The sequence below is a fragment of the Mesoplodon densirostris genome, chromosome 9 (genome assembly GCF_025265405.1).
Source record: "Mesoplodon densirostris isolate mMesDen1 chromosome 9, mMesDen1 primary haplotype, whole genome shotgun sequence".
NCBI classification, from domain to species: Eukaryota; Metazoa; Chordata; class Mammalia; order Artiodactyla; family Ziphiidae; genus Mesoplodon; species Mesoplodon densirostris.
In genome coordinates this window covers 112,419,229-112,434,630 of record NC_082669.1, presented here as the reverse complement: position 1 = coordinate 112,434,630, position 15,402 = coordinate 112,419,229, and the positions used below count along the sequence as shown (strand labels likewise).

The 15,402-nt window shown below is 40.8% G+C and overlaps 1 protein-coding gene across 4 annotated transcripts in view; it reads left to right on the top strand.

Moving 5' to 3' along the window:
• The window catches only part of LMBR1 (limb development membrane protein 1), a 143,433-nt gene that overhangs the window by 25,383 nt on the left and 102,648 nt on the right, over positions 1–15,402 (top strand). For 3 of the 4 annotated variants that reach the window (XM_060107561.1, XM_060107560.1, XM_060107562.1), the window contains exons 3-4: positions 2,714–2,753; positions 7,757–7,896. In XM_060107561.1, the coding sequence (XP_059963544.1) occupies positions 2,714–2,753; positions 7,757–7,896 (180 nt within the window). Of the gene's footprint in view, positions 1–2,713; positions 2,754–7,756; positions 7,897–15,402 lie in introns of those variants that run through there. The other variant, XM_060107563.1, reaches the window with a different exon arrangement.

Here is a 15,402-nt window from a genome sequence, read left to right as displayed (position 1 = left end):
TGAAGCAAGCAGTTGCCTGGTACTAAGAGCCCTAAAAATAACCTCCAGGGAATCTGACTACTCGCAGGGTCATCTTCTTAGACCCGAGCCCTTTTTTATCACCATTCTTATGTTCAACTAAGAATAGTCCAGGGCTCTTTACTTTCTGGGAAATTCCAGAGTTTATGAGGATATTTGGTTCCCTGTGACTGGCTCTGAATTTGAACATACCCCTCATCACCCCCACCCAGTTCTTTCTCTGACTATCAGAATATCTTTTCTTTTTCTGAAGAGGTATAGAATTTAGAGTCTCCGTAATACCATTTAGCATTCAATTATATATTATATTATCCTTTTATTATTTCATATGTATCCTTATCTCACCAGAGGGACCACTGTATCTTTTCTTTTTTTTAAATGAATTTTGTGCTGATTAATTCACAGATTTTTATGCCAGAGTTTTATAAGTAACCAGTTACTTTACTGACTTATGTTAAATCTCAGCTATTTCCTAGAAATCACAAGATTTCCACCTGTGATGCTGGGCTAATAGTAGGTGCCATGTGAATATTTAAGGATTTCATATATTAAAGCTTCCTTATGTTATTTTAAACTTGTCAAAATTTTGAAAGAAATCAGGAAATAGTGCTTGCTCTAGTGCACCACTTGGCTCTGTGACTGCACTGAAATACTCCTTGGATTCTATAATCTCTCAAAATTTTCAAGACCTGGGATCCAAGACAGTATCTTAGCTGTTTTTTTTTTTTTTCGTTTTTTTTTTTTTGCAGTACGTGGGCCTCTCACTGTTGTGGCCTCTCCCGTTGCGGAGCACAGGCTCCGGACACGCAGGCCCAGCGGCCATGGCTCACGGGCCCAGCCACTCTGCGTCATGTGGGATCTTCCCGGACCGGAGCACGATCCCATGTCCCCTGCATCAGCAGGCGGACTCTCAACCACTGCGCCACCAGGGAAGCCCTCTTAGCTGTTTTAAAAGATATTTTGGCACCAGGTTTCATAGATTATGGACACAGAAGGAGGGAGAGATAGAGAATGAATGAATAATGCATTGTTTTAGGGGAAATCAGGGGATGATGAGCAGGAAAATAGGGTATTTATTAGATGCTTTTTAGAGTAATCATGGGAGAGGGTAATGAGGACCCTGGACCTGGTTGGTAGAGGGTTGGCAATAGAATTGAAATGGATATGAAGCTATTAAAACAGCCTTCAAGATATGGTGGTTGATTGGATGTGGGTACAACAGTATAAAAATTAATTGTGGGGCTTCCTTGGTGGCACAGTGGTTGAGAGTCTGCCTGCCGATGCAGGAGACACGGGTTCGTGCCCCGGTCCAGGAAGATCCCACATGCCACGGAGCGGCTGGGCCCGTAAGCCATGGCCGCTGAGCCTGTGCGTCCGGAGCCTGTGCTCCTCAACGGGAGAGGCCACAACAGTGAGAGGCCCGCATACTGCAAAAAAAAAAAAATTAATAATAATAATAATAAAATAAAATAAAAATAAAAATTAATTGTAACTATGTTACAATTAGTTTTATGACTATGTAAAATAGTTTTATGACCAAAGAGACTGTGTCTCTTTGGTCGTAAAAGTATTTTGGGCAGTCAGTAATTAAGAATGGAGATTGGTCTAAGAGAATGGCCCAAATATGCCATTGTCACTGAAACAGATGGGCGTTCAGAATTCCATAGACCTACGCGGAGAGCCTTTGAGGACAACCCCAGTTAGGCACTGAGGAGAAGGAGGGGCTGGGGTGTTGTGTAATACTTTTGTAATTGGATCATAGTTTCCTTAGTTGGTAAGATTATGTGGGAGGACAAAAAAGATGGCCAACAGCCATGAGAGAGGGAGAGGGTAGGGTGAGGAAGCACAGGAGCAAGGGCCATCTTGCTCCTACTTAAAAATGACCCAGAACTTGATATATTTCTGTCTGTAACTTGAATGAAATGATGAAGTATCAAGGCAGTGGTATCCAAGGTGGTTTAGGATGACCCAAGAAAGTCCTCGTTATTACCATTACTAATAATAGACTCAAATTACAGAAAACTATATGAGTTCTAAAATTCTGAATTTTAATTTTATAGTAAAAAAATTTTTTGGCTATTATCAACCAGAAAATTTCATTCATTAGCAATTTCACTGCCATTGTATAACAGTAAACTTGATAATGGTTCTAGGGTTCTACTGAGTTTTATTTCCTTGAGCACTAAATATTTTTGAATTTTTTTTTTTTTTTTTTTTTTTTTTTTTTGCGGTATGTGAGCCTCTCACTGTTGTGGCCTCTCCCATTGCGGAGCACAGGCTCCGGACATGCAGGCTCAGCGGCCATGGCTCACGGGCCCAGCCGCTCCGCAGCATGTGGGATCTTCCCGGACCGGGGCACGAACCCGTGTCCCCTGCATCGGCAGGCGGACTCTCAACCACTGCGCCACCAGGGAAGCCCCGGCCATTTTGGAATATTTTAATTTACATATGGGAGTTTTGTTAATCAGGATTTTTTGATCAATCAAAACACTGTTCTTTTTAACATATTCTATCCTATCTGATTTAATGAGATTTAGATTTTGATCTGTGCTGAAATAAACACGGTGCTTTTTGAAAATAATTTCTGTTCAATAATTGCTTCTTCAAGTTTATATTTTTGTTCATGCTTTTATTAAATTAATGAAACATTTTGTTGGAAGATAAAAGAATATTAATACCTTGAACATTTTTGCAGATGAGCAAGAAGATGAAGATGCGATAGTCAACAGGATTTCGTATGTATTTTAATGTTCAATTGTCTTGTTTCTCATTCTAAAGTCATAAGTTTTCAAAACTTAATTTTGCCTTTTGGGCAGAAATATGGAAAAAATTCACTTAAAGTATTACAGCACCTTTATCAAATGTTAGTCCTATCCTTGGAAAGCACATATAAGCAAATACATGGATAATTGAGGATTGATTATCTCCTGTTAAAATTTGCTTATTTAAGGAGCCAACAGATTTAATCTTCAGAGGATTTAACCAGGAAATGGGCTTAAGATTGGGAAAATTGCTGGGCCAAAGAAAGAAAGCTCTTGCCTGTTTGAATGGCCTTGGGACAGGGAGCAGACATCTATTCTGGTTAATTGAACATTTACCTACTGTGAGCAGGGAGATGGGCCCAGATGGTCCTTTTAGGTTCCTTATAGCTCTCTTTCTGCTTGTGTACGCTGATGATAGAGCCCAACTAAAGGGCAGACATGAATTCCTTCCCAGTCCTCCAGGTATGAAGTACTTGTGACATGTGCACCCCTCTCGGTTTAGTCTGCATTCCACTTTTGGTGGTAAATCTACTTAAATGCGTTTGTAGATCAATAATTTGTAAAAAGACAGGAACATATCCCATTGGATTTTACACTTGCATTGTGTTTTATGAAAATATGGCTGTTTCCTTGTGGTGGTGCCGGGGAGCGGCCTCACCTGCTTTACATGGCAGCTGGCGTGGCCTGTCTGAGGGGTTTGGGTTTCTCCCAGCAGGTGGTTTTTGCATCATGGTGATGCGGACAGATGTCCCCTTCCTGAAGGTAGATGTGTGTGCCCTTATAAATTCAGGAAGGGGAAGTGTGGAGGAGAAGGTCACCTGGGAGGGCAGCTTTGACCTAGCCTGTCCCCCTAGCTGCCCCACCCACTGGTCTGTTTGTCTCCCACTGCCTTTCTTCCCTTCTGTGGTGGAGTGAGTGAGAACCGAGGAGTCAGGCAGAGCTGGGTTCACATTCTGAGCTCAAGATTAACTTGAGTTCAGAAGAGATTGAGAGAGATTCCTTTCCTCCATATGTGAGCTTGAGCTACCACCTGCTTTGTAACATGTTGTGTGGATTAAATAACATACGCAAAAAAAAAGTCGGGGGGTGCTGGGTGCGCGGCAGGTGTGAGCTCAGGGTTGTTGTACTTCTCCCCCAACCCCCTTTCCTTGCCCGCCCTCCTCCCACTGAAGAGGAAGGAGCAGAATGAGATGCTGTGCTTAAAGGAGGAGAAACAGTGGCCCAGGGTTCTGAAAGAGTTCAGACAAGTCCCCAAGGGTAGGTGATGGCCAGCACCATCCGGCCACCTGAGGGAGGGAGGGTTCCCCGCGGCTTCCTGCAGCCCCGCGTCAGACTGAGGAGTCTTTCCCTGGCCTCTCTCACCTCCCTTTAAACCCACCTTTGCTTTCTCTTTTGCTCCTTAAAGGCCTTCGTTCTGTCCTCTGTTTGTATCCACTCATGCCCCCAAATTCACTCTCTCTGTTCTTTTCAACCCTGCATTACATTTTCTCTCAGCTGGTTGTTTGATTTGATTTGGATCAAAGCGCCTAACTGGTGAAACTGCTTTTAAGGATGGCTTGTCCAGGCAGGAGGGAGGCCTGGTGCGGGGGTCAGAGCATGAGGGGGTGACCTGGTGTTGACTCCCAGGATTTGAGAGGAGAGAGGGATCCAGGCACGATGTTGTCCCAAGGGGGTGAAGAGGGGCACCCACTGCATTGGGGAGTGCTCTGGCACGGGGACTCAGAGCCCACGTAGGGTGGGAAGGGTGTCCCTGGTGGATGGCCTGGCCTGGCTGTCAGTGCTCAGGTGGGGAGGGTGTTCACAGGGCAGGGCAGTCCAAAATGGGGCTCACCTGGGCACATGGTGCCTCTAGGGTGAGGGGGTCAGTGTGGCAGGAGGCTGTTAAAGACAGTGGGGACCACTTACAGTTAGGGAAGCGGGACAACGACAGTGAACACTAAGCAGTTGTGGTGCGGTTGGAGGTTCTGTGTGGACTCAGGTTTTTCAGAATAGTTACTGAACCTAGTCTAGATGTAAAGTATGGGTATGTGTACGTGTTTTTATGCACATGTATACCTAGTGCATACTTACACCCCCTAGAGCTGCCTGTCCACTGCCTGTCCATGCTCACCTGGGAGCATGACACCGCAAGAGCAAGGAGTATATTTAGCGCCTGGATTTTTGTTTCCACTAAAAGGAATCAGTGCTCCTTGGGGGGAAGGCTGATGGCAGGGCTGGGCTAGGGAAAGTTCCAGGCTCCTTTCGTCCATCTTGTAGCGCCACAGTGCAGGGAAGTGCTCAAGAGTGATGGTGGCACATCACGAAGACAGGGAAGCCTTCAGGGGCTTTCACACTTACTCAGGGACAATCTGAGCATCACAGTCAGGATCGTCATGGATCTAACACAGAACAGAGCAGAGCAATCCTGAGTCCACACAGGTAGAAACCAACAGGTGAGTAACTTATTTGACAAGGAACAGGATATTTTCCTAGTTCCAAACTTAACTTCCCACAAAGGGAAGAGGAACTTCAGAGTGGAGAGCCTTGGCAGACGGCACCTTGGCCAATGAGCAGAGACCGCGACCAGTAATGGGGCAGACAGACATCCTAGGCCACCTGGTAGCCTGTAGAGAGGAGCGTGAAGCATGGCGTCTGTGACTTTCCTGCCTTGTGGACATGTCAGACTCCACAGAGCCAAAGCTGGCTCCCTCATCTCCCTTGGCAGCCCGCTCAGCTGCAGCCGTCCCCATCAAAGCTGATGTCACAGCTGATGGCTGCTCCACCACTCCCATTCTCACAAGGTGGTCTTGGTCATCCCTGAGCCCTCTCTCATCCCGCACTGGGCAGCCCTGTTGGCTCTGTCCTCAGAATCTGATCCCTTTCAGAAGGTGACATTTCTGAGGTTGCCTTCAATTCCGAGGCGTGCTGTTTCGTAGTTGTGTAAGCAGTGACGGCTGCCATTTTCTGACTTGACCCAGGGCCTTACCTTGAGGACCCCTTCCCAGCATTTAACTCTGTCCCATCAGCCTTTTATGGATAGTTCTCCTCACAGCTACTCAAGGGCAACAGGGAGCATGGTATTACCTTTTTTTGTATGTCTAGGGCCAACATTGGCAGGCAGATTCTTAACCACTGCACCATGAGGGAAGTCCCTAGAAGGTTTTTGACGTAAGATCCAGTATTATATTTACAGTGACCATATATGTTTAGGATTTTCTGGGTCACTTTTGATTTCAAAACTTCATCTGTTTGCCCTCATAAGCTTACTCCTTGGTCAGATTACATCTCCCAGCTTTAGACCTGGAAGCCATGGTTAGCCTTCACTGCTGCATGCGAGTCAGTGTCATGAGCACCAAGAGAGGAGGGACTGACTTTACTGAGAGGAGCGAGAAGGGAGCCGCTGAGGAGTGCTTCACGGGGCAGATGACGAGGAGGGGGGACCCGAGGGAGAGGGCCGACTGTGCCCAGGACACGGGGCCAGAAAACCCACTCACGTTGGGGGTACGAGGAGGTTAGGCAAGCATGCCTGTATGTGGGAATCTGTCGTGGCCAGAGGAGCCTGGAAGGGCAAATTGGGAGAGCTGTGCGGGACCTGGAATGGGGAGATCGTGGATGTGGTCTTAATTTTCATGTTGGAAGAAGGAAGGAATGATAGCGACAGACTTGTGAGGACAGAAAGGAAGGTTGCTTGAGGCACTGGTGGGTAAGTGCTGGAGATGGCAGTGGGCCTGGGGCGAGGGTGTGTCTCTGCTTTTCCCAGGAAATGTGTTGTCCGTTCAGCAAAACCCGTTTGTAAGGCTCTTTCTGTGTCTGAACTGAATTGTATTTTTGGTGTGTATCATATGGTCTGCATTAAAAAATTTACTAGTGATTTACTGAACAGGGGAGGTTTCATGGTTATTTTCAGCTTTTAAGTAGGAAAACGCTTCTGTTGGTTGCCACAAGATGGCATTGGCTTCAAAGTTACTCTATTAGATGTGTATTTTGAGCGTTTAGTATTATTTTTTCTTATATCTTCTTACATGTATTTTCACATTCTTTCTACATAAAATTTAATGGAATGAATATTAAGGTTTCATCTCTAATGTCAGTGAGGTTCCCTTTTCCTTTGCCATTTTAGTCTTTTTAAATAATCTTTAAAAAATTAGGTATAAAATTTTAGACATTTCAGACGTGTAACTGAGAAAGAGAAAGCCCCCTGTAGTCCTACTCTTCTAGGAATTGTTATATATTATGCTAGGTTTTAAAATATACCTCTATTTTCCTGTGTGTAAATATGCACTTTGTGGGGGGGGTCGGGGGGAGAGCATGTTTTATATTTATTGTCCATGCTTTTCTTCATGTTTTTATTTTTAATTTATTTTAGACATCTTCCCATATTAGTACATATTAGAGATATCTTATTTCAAAAAATGACAAAATTGTGTTTTAAATATTGTTTAATATATAATTCTAATAGTTGCCTACAGTTTACTATATAGTTTATTTAACCTTTACCCATTTTAAGAGATGGTAGACCAATAGGTTTGTAAGTTTTTTCTTCCTGAAATAACCATTTTCACGTAATTCTTTTTTCATACTGTGTTCACAAGCATTTTTTCACCTGAACCGGTTTTTGTGTTACTGTTAGCATATATTGCCATAGTTGTTAATTAAATGCAATTGTGAAATAAATACTTAAATTTAAAAGAGGAATGAGACTACAATTTATTCTTCATAACATGTGCGAAGTATTCTGTCTCTAGCGTATGTCTGCTTTAGGCCGACTCTTTAGACTTAATGGTTTTTTCACAGAGTAAGTTTTAGAGTTGGTCTAGTTTAACTTCCAGGACCATATGTATATCACTTGTCTTCCAACTACATATACTCAATGAAATGCATATGTAATTCTTTTTGGATTTAAAAAATTTAAGAGTTTTGATTCTATTCTTTTTGAATTACTCCCATATTCTTTGCATTTTCCAACCACTGGTGACAATGATGCTCTTCTCTTCCAGGTTGTTTCTGAGCACGTTCACTCTAGCAGTTTCAGCTGGGGCAGTTTTGCTTTTACCCTTCTCAATAATCAGCAATGAAATCCTGCTTTCTTTTCCTCAAAACTACTATATTCAGTGGCTAAATGGCTCCCTGATTCATGGTTAGTATATATTGCTTAATATAATCACAATTAATGTTTTAATTTTCTACTGTACTGTATTTAAAATTTTTCCTTTACTTAGTTTCTTTAATAATTGGCATCTTCTTTCAGTAAACCATTTGAGTCTTTAGTAAAATCAGAAAACCAGATTTTACTTACTATTCCTATTCGTAGTTAGTTGTGAAAGGTTTTTCTATAAGAAGCAGTTTTTATACTGACTGTGATTTTGATAAATACAGTTTCATTTAAATATTTAGCAAGAGAATTTTGGTTTATCTGGATATGTCAGAAGAACTCAACCTCCATTTAGGATCTAAAAAAAACCCCACCATAGTTTCTGTTTTGTTTATTTGCTGTTAGTCATTTCATTTATTTATTTCTTTAGTTATTTCAGAATGCATGATAGAAGGGGGAAAACTCTTTTGTCATGGACAAACTTTAAAATTAATGTGGTTTAAAAAAGTAATGACTTATTTTGGCAACATGGTATATTGCCTTGAAGCAAAATAGACCTGAATTCCAATCTTGGCTCTGTCATTTTCTGGACATTTTTAGTGAGGTAGGACATTTTAATTTTAATTTATAAAATAAATTTAAAAATCTAATACACATATCTTTTTTATATGTTTCATTGTCTTTTGTCCACTTTTTTCATATTGAATTATGTTATCTCTTTATATGTGAAATACATCAGCTATTTATCAGATTTTTGTAAATATGTTTTTCTAGTTTTTAGTTTAATTTTGGTTTTTTTTGGTTACAGAATTTTTGCATTTTTATGTTGTCCAGTCTTTTTCTTCCTTTGATTTCTCTCTTTTTGTGTTTAGGAGATCCTTTCCCTTCCTGAGATGTGACAAATACTCTTTTTTTTCTTGTTCTTTTAAAAATGGTTTTGTTTACACTTAACTGTTTAATCCATCTGGAGTTTATACAGATAACTACCTTTTTTCTTACCCATTTGTGTGTGTTTAAAGAAATACATGTTTGCTGTAGAAAATTTGTAAAACAAAATTTACAGTGAAGAAAATTAATATTACTCACAATCCTACAACCCAGAGAACTACTGTGGATCCTGTGACCTAAACCCTTCAGTGTTGTGTGAGTGCACATGTGAACACATAACCAAATAAATAATGAAATGGAACCCTACTGTACTCACGGTCGACTTGTCTTTGCACCCATCATCATATAGTGGGGAGGTTTCCATGCCTGGAGTACTTTTCTGTGCTATTTACAATATTGCCTAGAGCCATTATAATCATGAATTGTTCCCAGGCTTTTAGTTTAAAAAGCTACATTGTACATCTTTACAAATAAATGTTTGTGTTTAGGACAAATTTCTGCAGTTTACTTTCCCAGTAAGCATACTTTAAAGGTTTTTGAAAAGATGTTTCCCAATTATTCCTCAGAAAAACTGTCTGATTTTTGCTAGCAGTTCCAGTTCTAGTGTGTGAGCATCTCTGTTCCCAAAATGTATCTTCACCAATTTTGGGTGTTAGTTAAAAAAAACCTACCAATTCAATAGATGAGAAATTTCCATTTTTAAATTTACCTTTCTTTAATTACTAGTGAGGGTGGACATTTACAAAGCACATTTATAGGTCATTTGTATTTATTTTTTAGTAAATTGCCTCCCTGTATTTCCTTTGCCCATTTTTGCAGTGTTTTTAAGCATTAGCTATCTATCAGGTTAATTGCAAACATTTCCTTCCCAATTGTCCTTTAATACTGCTTATCCTGTTTCTTGAGGACAAGATTTTAACATATTAGTCTATCACATACTTTACACTGGGCTTGTGGTTTCTGTCAGGCTTCAGAGTCATTGATGCTCTGAAGACCAAATGAATTCAGTAAACTTAGGACTAATAAATGAATAAAGAGAAATTACTGCATTTTTGTTGCTTAGCAATTGAAAAACTCAAGCAAATTAAGGTTGTTACTGAAATTGACACAAAAAGTAAGCCGTCTGCTGAAAAGTCACTATGAAAGGCAGGAAACAACCTGGAAAGTAATGGTGAGTTGAAAAATATATTTATCAGGATTTTTCTGGTGGATTATTTTTAGGTGACGGTGCTGTGTGTTATTAACTGATACATAGATAATATATGATTTACAAATGTTTTTTGCATATGTTGTCTGAAACGTTTGTCGAAGACTATTCCCTCTGGCCCTAGCTTTCTGTAAGGCTGTGGGTTCTGTGGGCATACATTTTTGAGGGTTGAGCTCCAGGTGTTTTCACTAGCAGTGCAGGTGGTCTCACGCCAGGCTAACTAGTATTATGAGTGAACTGGCCTTTGTTTCCAGTTTTACTAAATAGAAATTGTATGATATACTTAATGACCTTCAAATACTCTAAATCAGAGCCATTTCTTTTATTCTGTTTATGGACTGGAAGTGAGAGATACCAGTATATGACATGCTGTCTATTTAATGCTGGAGGCATTAACCTTGGAAGTAAATGTATTTGTTTGTGTTGGTTGTCTTTCTCATTATAGTGTTAAGGGGTGTAAGCTCAGGCCTTGTACCTTGTTTATAAATCAGGACTTAGAACAGTGCTTCCCACATAGTGGTAGCCCAGTAAACATCTGTTGAGTGAGTAGATAAACTATAAACAATAACTTTAACCTCCAGGGGACCACATCAGCTGAAAGTTGGGGAGCTAGAGGAAGAGCCCTCTAAGTTATATCATTGCTTCTAGATGTATTCTCAGAAATTGGTCTTGGGAAGCCTGAGCCGTCAGCTCTGGACGTTGTTCTTGAGGGTTTTATGACCCCTGACTTTGTTTCTGCTTCTAATTTTTTGGTAGATCTGTATCCTTTACTGCATATAGTGAATTTCATAAAGCTTCCTATTTATCTTTCTCTTCTGAATTCATAGTTTTTTTTTTAACCTTGTGGATGACATCCAAGGGAGTGTTTATTTCCTTAGATTGTCTTGGGGTTGAAGATTTGTCAACCTCAGATATGCTTGCTTCTTTGCTTTTAAAAAATTATAACAATTAATGGGGCCAAACTGTCATAAGGGAGACCCAGGAGAGCCCATGGGATAGTTCCAGTATGAGCTTGAAGGCCTCAGTGGTGACAGTAGCCAGGTCAGCTTTGGAGAGTGTAAGTCTGTGTCGCTGAGCCTATGCATAACCTCCATCCCTGCCACCATGGCCACTTTTTTCATGAGCTCATTGGGTGATTACAGGGGTGGCTTGGGAAAGAGGTTGACTGGAATCTGTAGAACTAGGATAAGGTAATTCTATCCACTTTAATATTAAAATCCTCTGCTGAGGTCCCCCTTTAATGAGCAGTCACATGGGATACAAATATCTTCACCTTTTTCTTTTTTCCCATTTTCAGTGGTCTATCTGCATACCTCTTCTCCAAGTTTCCTTGTTACCAGTTTTCCAATTATGTTCCTTCCAAGTCCCCAGCATTCCAGCCAAGCCATTGGCCAATATGAATATATAATTGCATGTCTGGCCATTTTTCCAAGCAAAGTGAACAGTCAGGTACACTGCCCAAAGTCCTGTCCACCTGGAGGATTCCCCTTCACCACTGTCCTTCGGAGATGTCCCAAGGAGGGCTGTAGTGCTGCAGCTGTCCACTTGGGGGCGGTGTCTGCATATTGTGCAGAGCCGTCTGTGAGTCAGGCCCAGACTTCTCTTCCTCTGCCAGCTGATCTGGAGGAATCCCCACGAGGCCAGGGGAGAGAAAGCAGAGCAGCAGGAGTGAGGACCGTGGGCATCTGGGCCACTTCTTCATGTGACTTACTTGTGCCTGCAGGGCCCGCTTGGGTATGATCATGTATATACCACCTCCATCTGACTTTGGGTTGTTGCTGTGCACCCCCACATTATGGCTTGGTGGGCCGGATAAAGATAACACCATCTCATGATGGGCAGCTCAGGTCGCATGGTAGCTTGGTGGCCCACGGTCAAGTCTCTGCTAAGGCCCAACAGCAAACCAATAGCTGTTTCTCAGAAGGAAGGTAGTTATCTGCAGGGGATGGCAGGGCTTTGCTCTGAAATCCTAAGAGCCTCTGCTGTGATTCACCTCTAGGGGCTGCCATACTGTCTGCTGCCGCTGCTTCCAGCACCACTGGATCTGCTGGATCATAAGGCCAAGGGTGGAGCAGCTTGCATAGCCGCCTGGAGCTGCAGAGCTGCAAAGCCTTCTCTTGTTCTGGGCCCCACTCTAAACCAGCAGCTTTTTGGGTCACTCAGTAAATGGGCTAGAGTAACACAACCAAGTGAGGAATATGTTGCCTCCCAAATTCAAAGAAGCCCACTGAGCATTGTGCCTGTTTTGGTTGTAGGAGAGGCCAGATGCTGCAGTCCTTAGAAGGGATATCTTGACATGGCCCACACCACTGGACCCCTAGAAATTTCACTGAAGTAGAAGGCTCCTGAATTTTTGTTAGATTTATTTCCCACCCTCTGATATGAAAATGTCTTACCAATTAGAGCGGTGGCTACTTCTCACTCACTCGGTCTCATTAGCATAGTGTCATCAGTGTAGTGGAGCGACATGCAATCTTCTGGAAAGGAATGGTGATCAAGATCCCTGCAAACTAAATTGTGTAGGTCCAGAGGGGTGGTATATCCCTGAGTTAGGACAGTGAAGGTGTATTGCTTGCCTTGCCAGCTGGAAGCAAAATGCTTCTGGTGGGCCTTATGGACAGGGATGGAGAAAAAAAGCATTTGTCATCAGTAGCCGCATACCAGGTACCAGGAGATGTGTTCATTTACCCTAGCAACTAAACCAAGTCTGCTATGGCAGCTACAATTAGAGTCACCACCTGGTTAAGCTTACGAGAATCCACTGTCATTCTCCAGGATCCGTCTTTCTTGGGGATGTGGGAATCACTACCCCTCATCTTTCAAGTCCTTGATGGCTGCACTAATCCCTGCATTACCTTCAGGAATGTGGGATTTCTTTTGGGTAACTGTTTTCCTAGTTAGAGGCAGTTCTAGTGGCCTCTGTTGGGCCTTTCTTACTATAATAGCCCTTTCTCCACAGGTCAGGGAACCATTGTGGGGATTCTGCCCACTTTTGAGCATATCCATTCCGATTGTGCATTCCAGAGCTGGGGAAAGAACCGTAGAACAGGTTCAGGGACCCACTGTGAGACGTGTGAGACCTGAGCTGAAACTCTCCTGACTACCTGACCTCCACAAGCCCCTGCTCTGACTGGGGTGATGTTTTGGGTCCCCTGGAGATAGTGTCAGTTCAGAGCCAGATATGTTTTGTGAATTTGTACTAAAGTCTTTGAGGACTGGGAACATGTCTTAAATTCTCTTAATCTCCCATGAGGCACCTGTCCCAGTTCTTGCACACTGAAAATGTTCAATAACGATTCATTGATTGGATGAGTAATAGTTATTCATTGTATCATTAGGAATACTTTGGTAAAAGTAGACTGAATTTGAAAAGAAATTTAATGGCTTATTCTAAAAGTTATCAATATGGAACGATTGTGCCGTTAATGTGTGAATCACATGAAGATTAGAGGCTAAACTATGTGTCAATAATGCTTTGGTATGTGTAAATATATTCAGTTTGGCTTAAGTACAGTGTTCGGATCTTGGACATGTGTTTGAAATGTTATGTGTTAACTATATTACCTTGGAATGCCACTTCACTTCTCTGGGCTAGAATTAATAAATTACATTAATAAATAATAATATAGTTTATTATAGGATGATACAAAAGGGGCAGATACGGCAAATTTAAATGATGGCTAAAATTTGTATTGTTATTTTTATTATTATAATTATAATTTATTATTAGAATTAAAATAGAAAAAGCATAAAAAATGGACAGAAAAAAGAAAGTATCTCTTTGTATTCACTTTCTGTATCTTGACTACTGTTAAAAAAATTAGTAGAAAAATATGAAACTCTTTAGTTCCATAAATTAAAAAATCATGATTCACCTGCTTAATGGGTTTTCCTTTTTGAGTGATGAGAATGTTTTGGAACTAGATAAAGGTAGTGGTTGCACAACATTGCGAATGCACTAATGCCACTGAATTATTCATTTTAAAATGGTAATTTTATGTATGTGAGTTTAAAATTAATATAAAAATGAAACATCGATACACCTTGGGGTGTAATTAAGTTGTAGCCTTAAATAAAATAAGGAAATAATTCTTCAGTTTTTGAGGTATTTTCTCTCAGTGGGGCCCAGTTTTTGCTAAGCTATCCATACTCACTTGTGACCAGAGACACACATTTAGAACATGATTGCCCGTTTTAAGATTCAGCCTGCTAAGAGATAACCGCAGTGAATCTGACTTGACTTTGCAAGGTATGGGTGCTTTATTTTGATTTGTCAACATGAATAGCCAATACGCTGTTTTGGACATGATGAAGGAACAGTACAAAATTCATCTTTGTTTTATACATTTTCAAGTCCCACAGAAGGTCAGAAAGTTTAAACTTTTAGATTATAAGCAATTAAACTTAAAAAAATGAAAAATAAGTATTATGTTTACTTATGTATAAATATTAAATCAAAAGTCAGTTCATAAGATATTTTAAGGTACCATTGTTAATTAAATGTTACTAACAATTTCTAGTTAATTGGTCTCAGTAGTTCAGTGATTCGTTATAATGTGCATCACTATAGTTACTGCATATTTATTGTTTATAATAGTAAAAATAAAAAGCAGTCTACGTAGGAAATTTGCTTAATTAAATTTTGGTAGATCCAAACAGTGGAATGCTTTTTTGACCATTATAGATGATGATGATGTAGATGAGTATTTGTTGATATAGAAAGATGTCGAAAAAAATGTTTTTCTCTGGGTGGTGGGATTATATGATATAAAAAATTTATATTTATAAACGAAGTTGGTTTTGGTGCTTGCCTTGTATAATATTTCTATAGTAGATGTGTATTGCTTTTTTGTTATAAGAAAAAACTTAAAAAGTTTAATAGCTTATTGCTATAATCGTTCTTTTTTTCCCTTCTAAGGGAAAAGCTTTTGCATAACCAAAAGCTATTTTAATTCTGAAGTTCTCACAATACTCACTATTCAAAAGCAAACTTGCAGTCTTTCCTTTAAAGCTTATGCTTTCTTTTTTTTTTTTTTTTTTTTTTTTTCTTTTTGCGGTATGTGGGCCTCTCACTGTTGTGGCCTCTCCCGTTGCGGAGCACAGGCTCCGGACGCGCAGGCCCAGCGGCCATGGCTCACGGGCCCAGCCGCTCCGCGGCATATGGGATCCTCCCAGACCGGGGCACGAACCCGCATCCCCTGCATCGGCAGGCGGACTCTTAACCACTGCGCCACCAGGGAGGCCCAGCTTATGCTTTCTTCATAGCATTTTTAAAATTATGTGTCACTTTTTGACAGTTGGATTAGATTCTTAATTCCAGTGAAATATAGGTTTTAACTTAGTTTTGTTATTTTGGAAATTATTGAATATAGCTGAACTCGGATTAATTTTCTTATTTAAGTTCATGAAGTTTTTTGTGTGGTTAAAAAGTGATAGATTATTTGCTTCATAGTGTT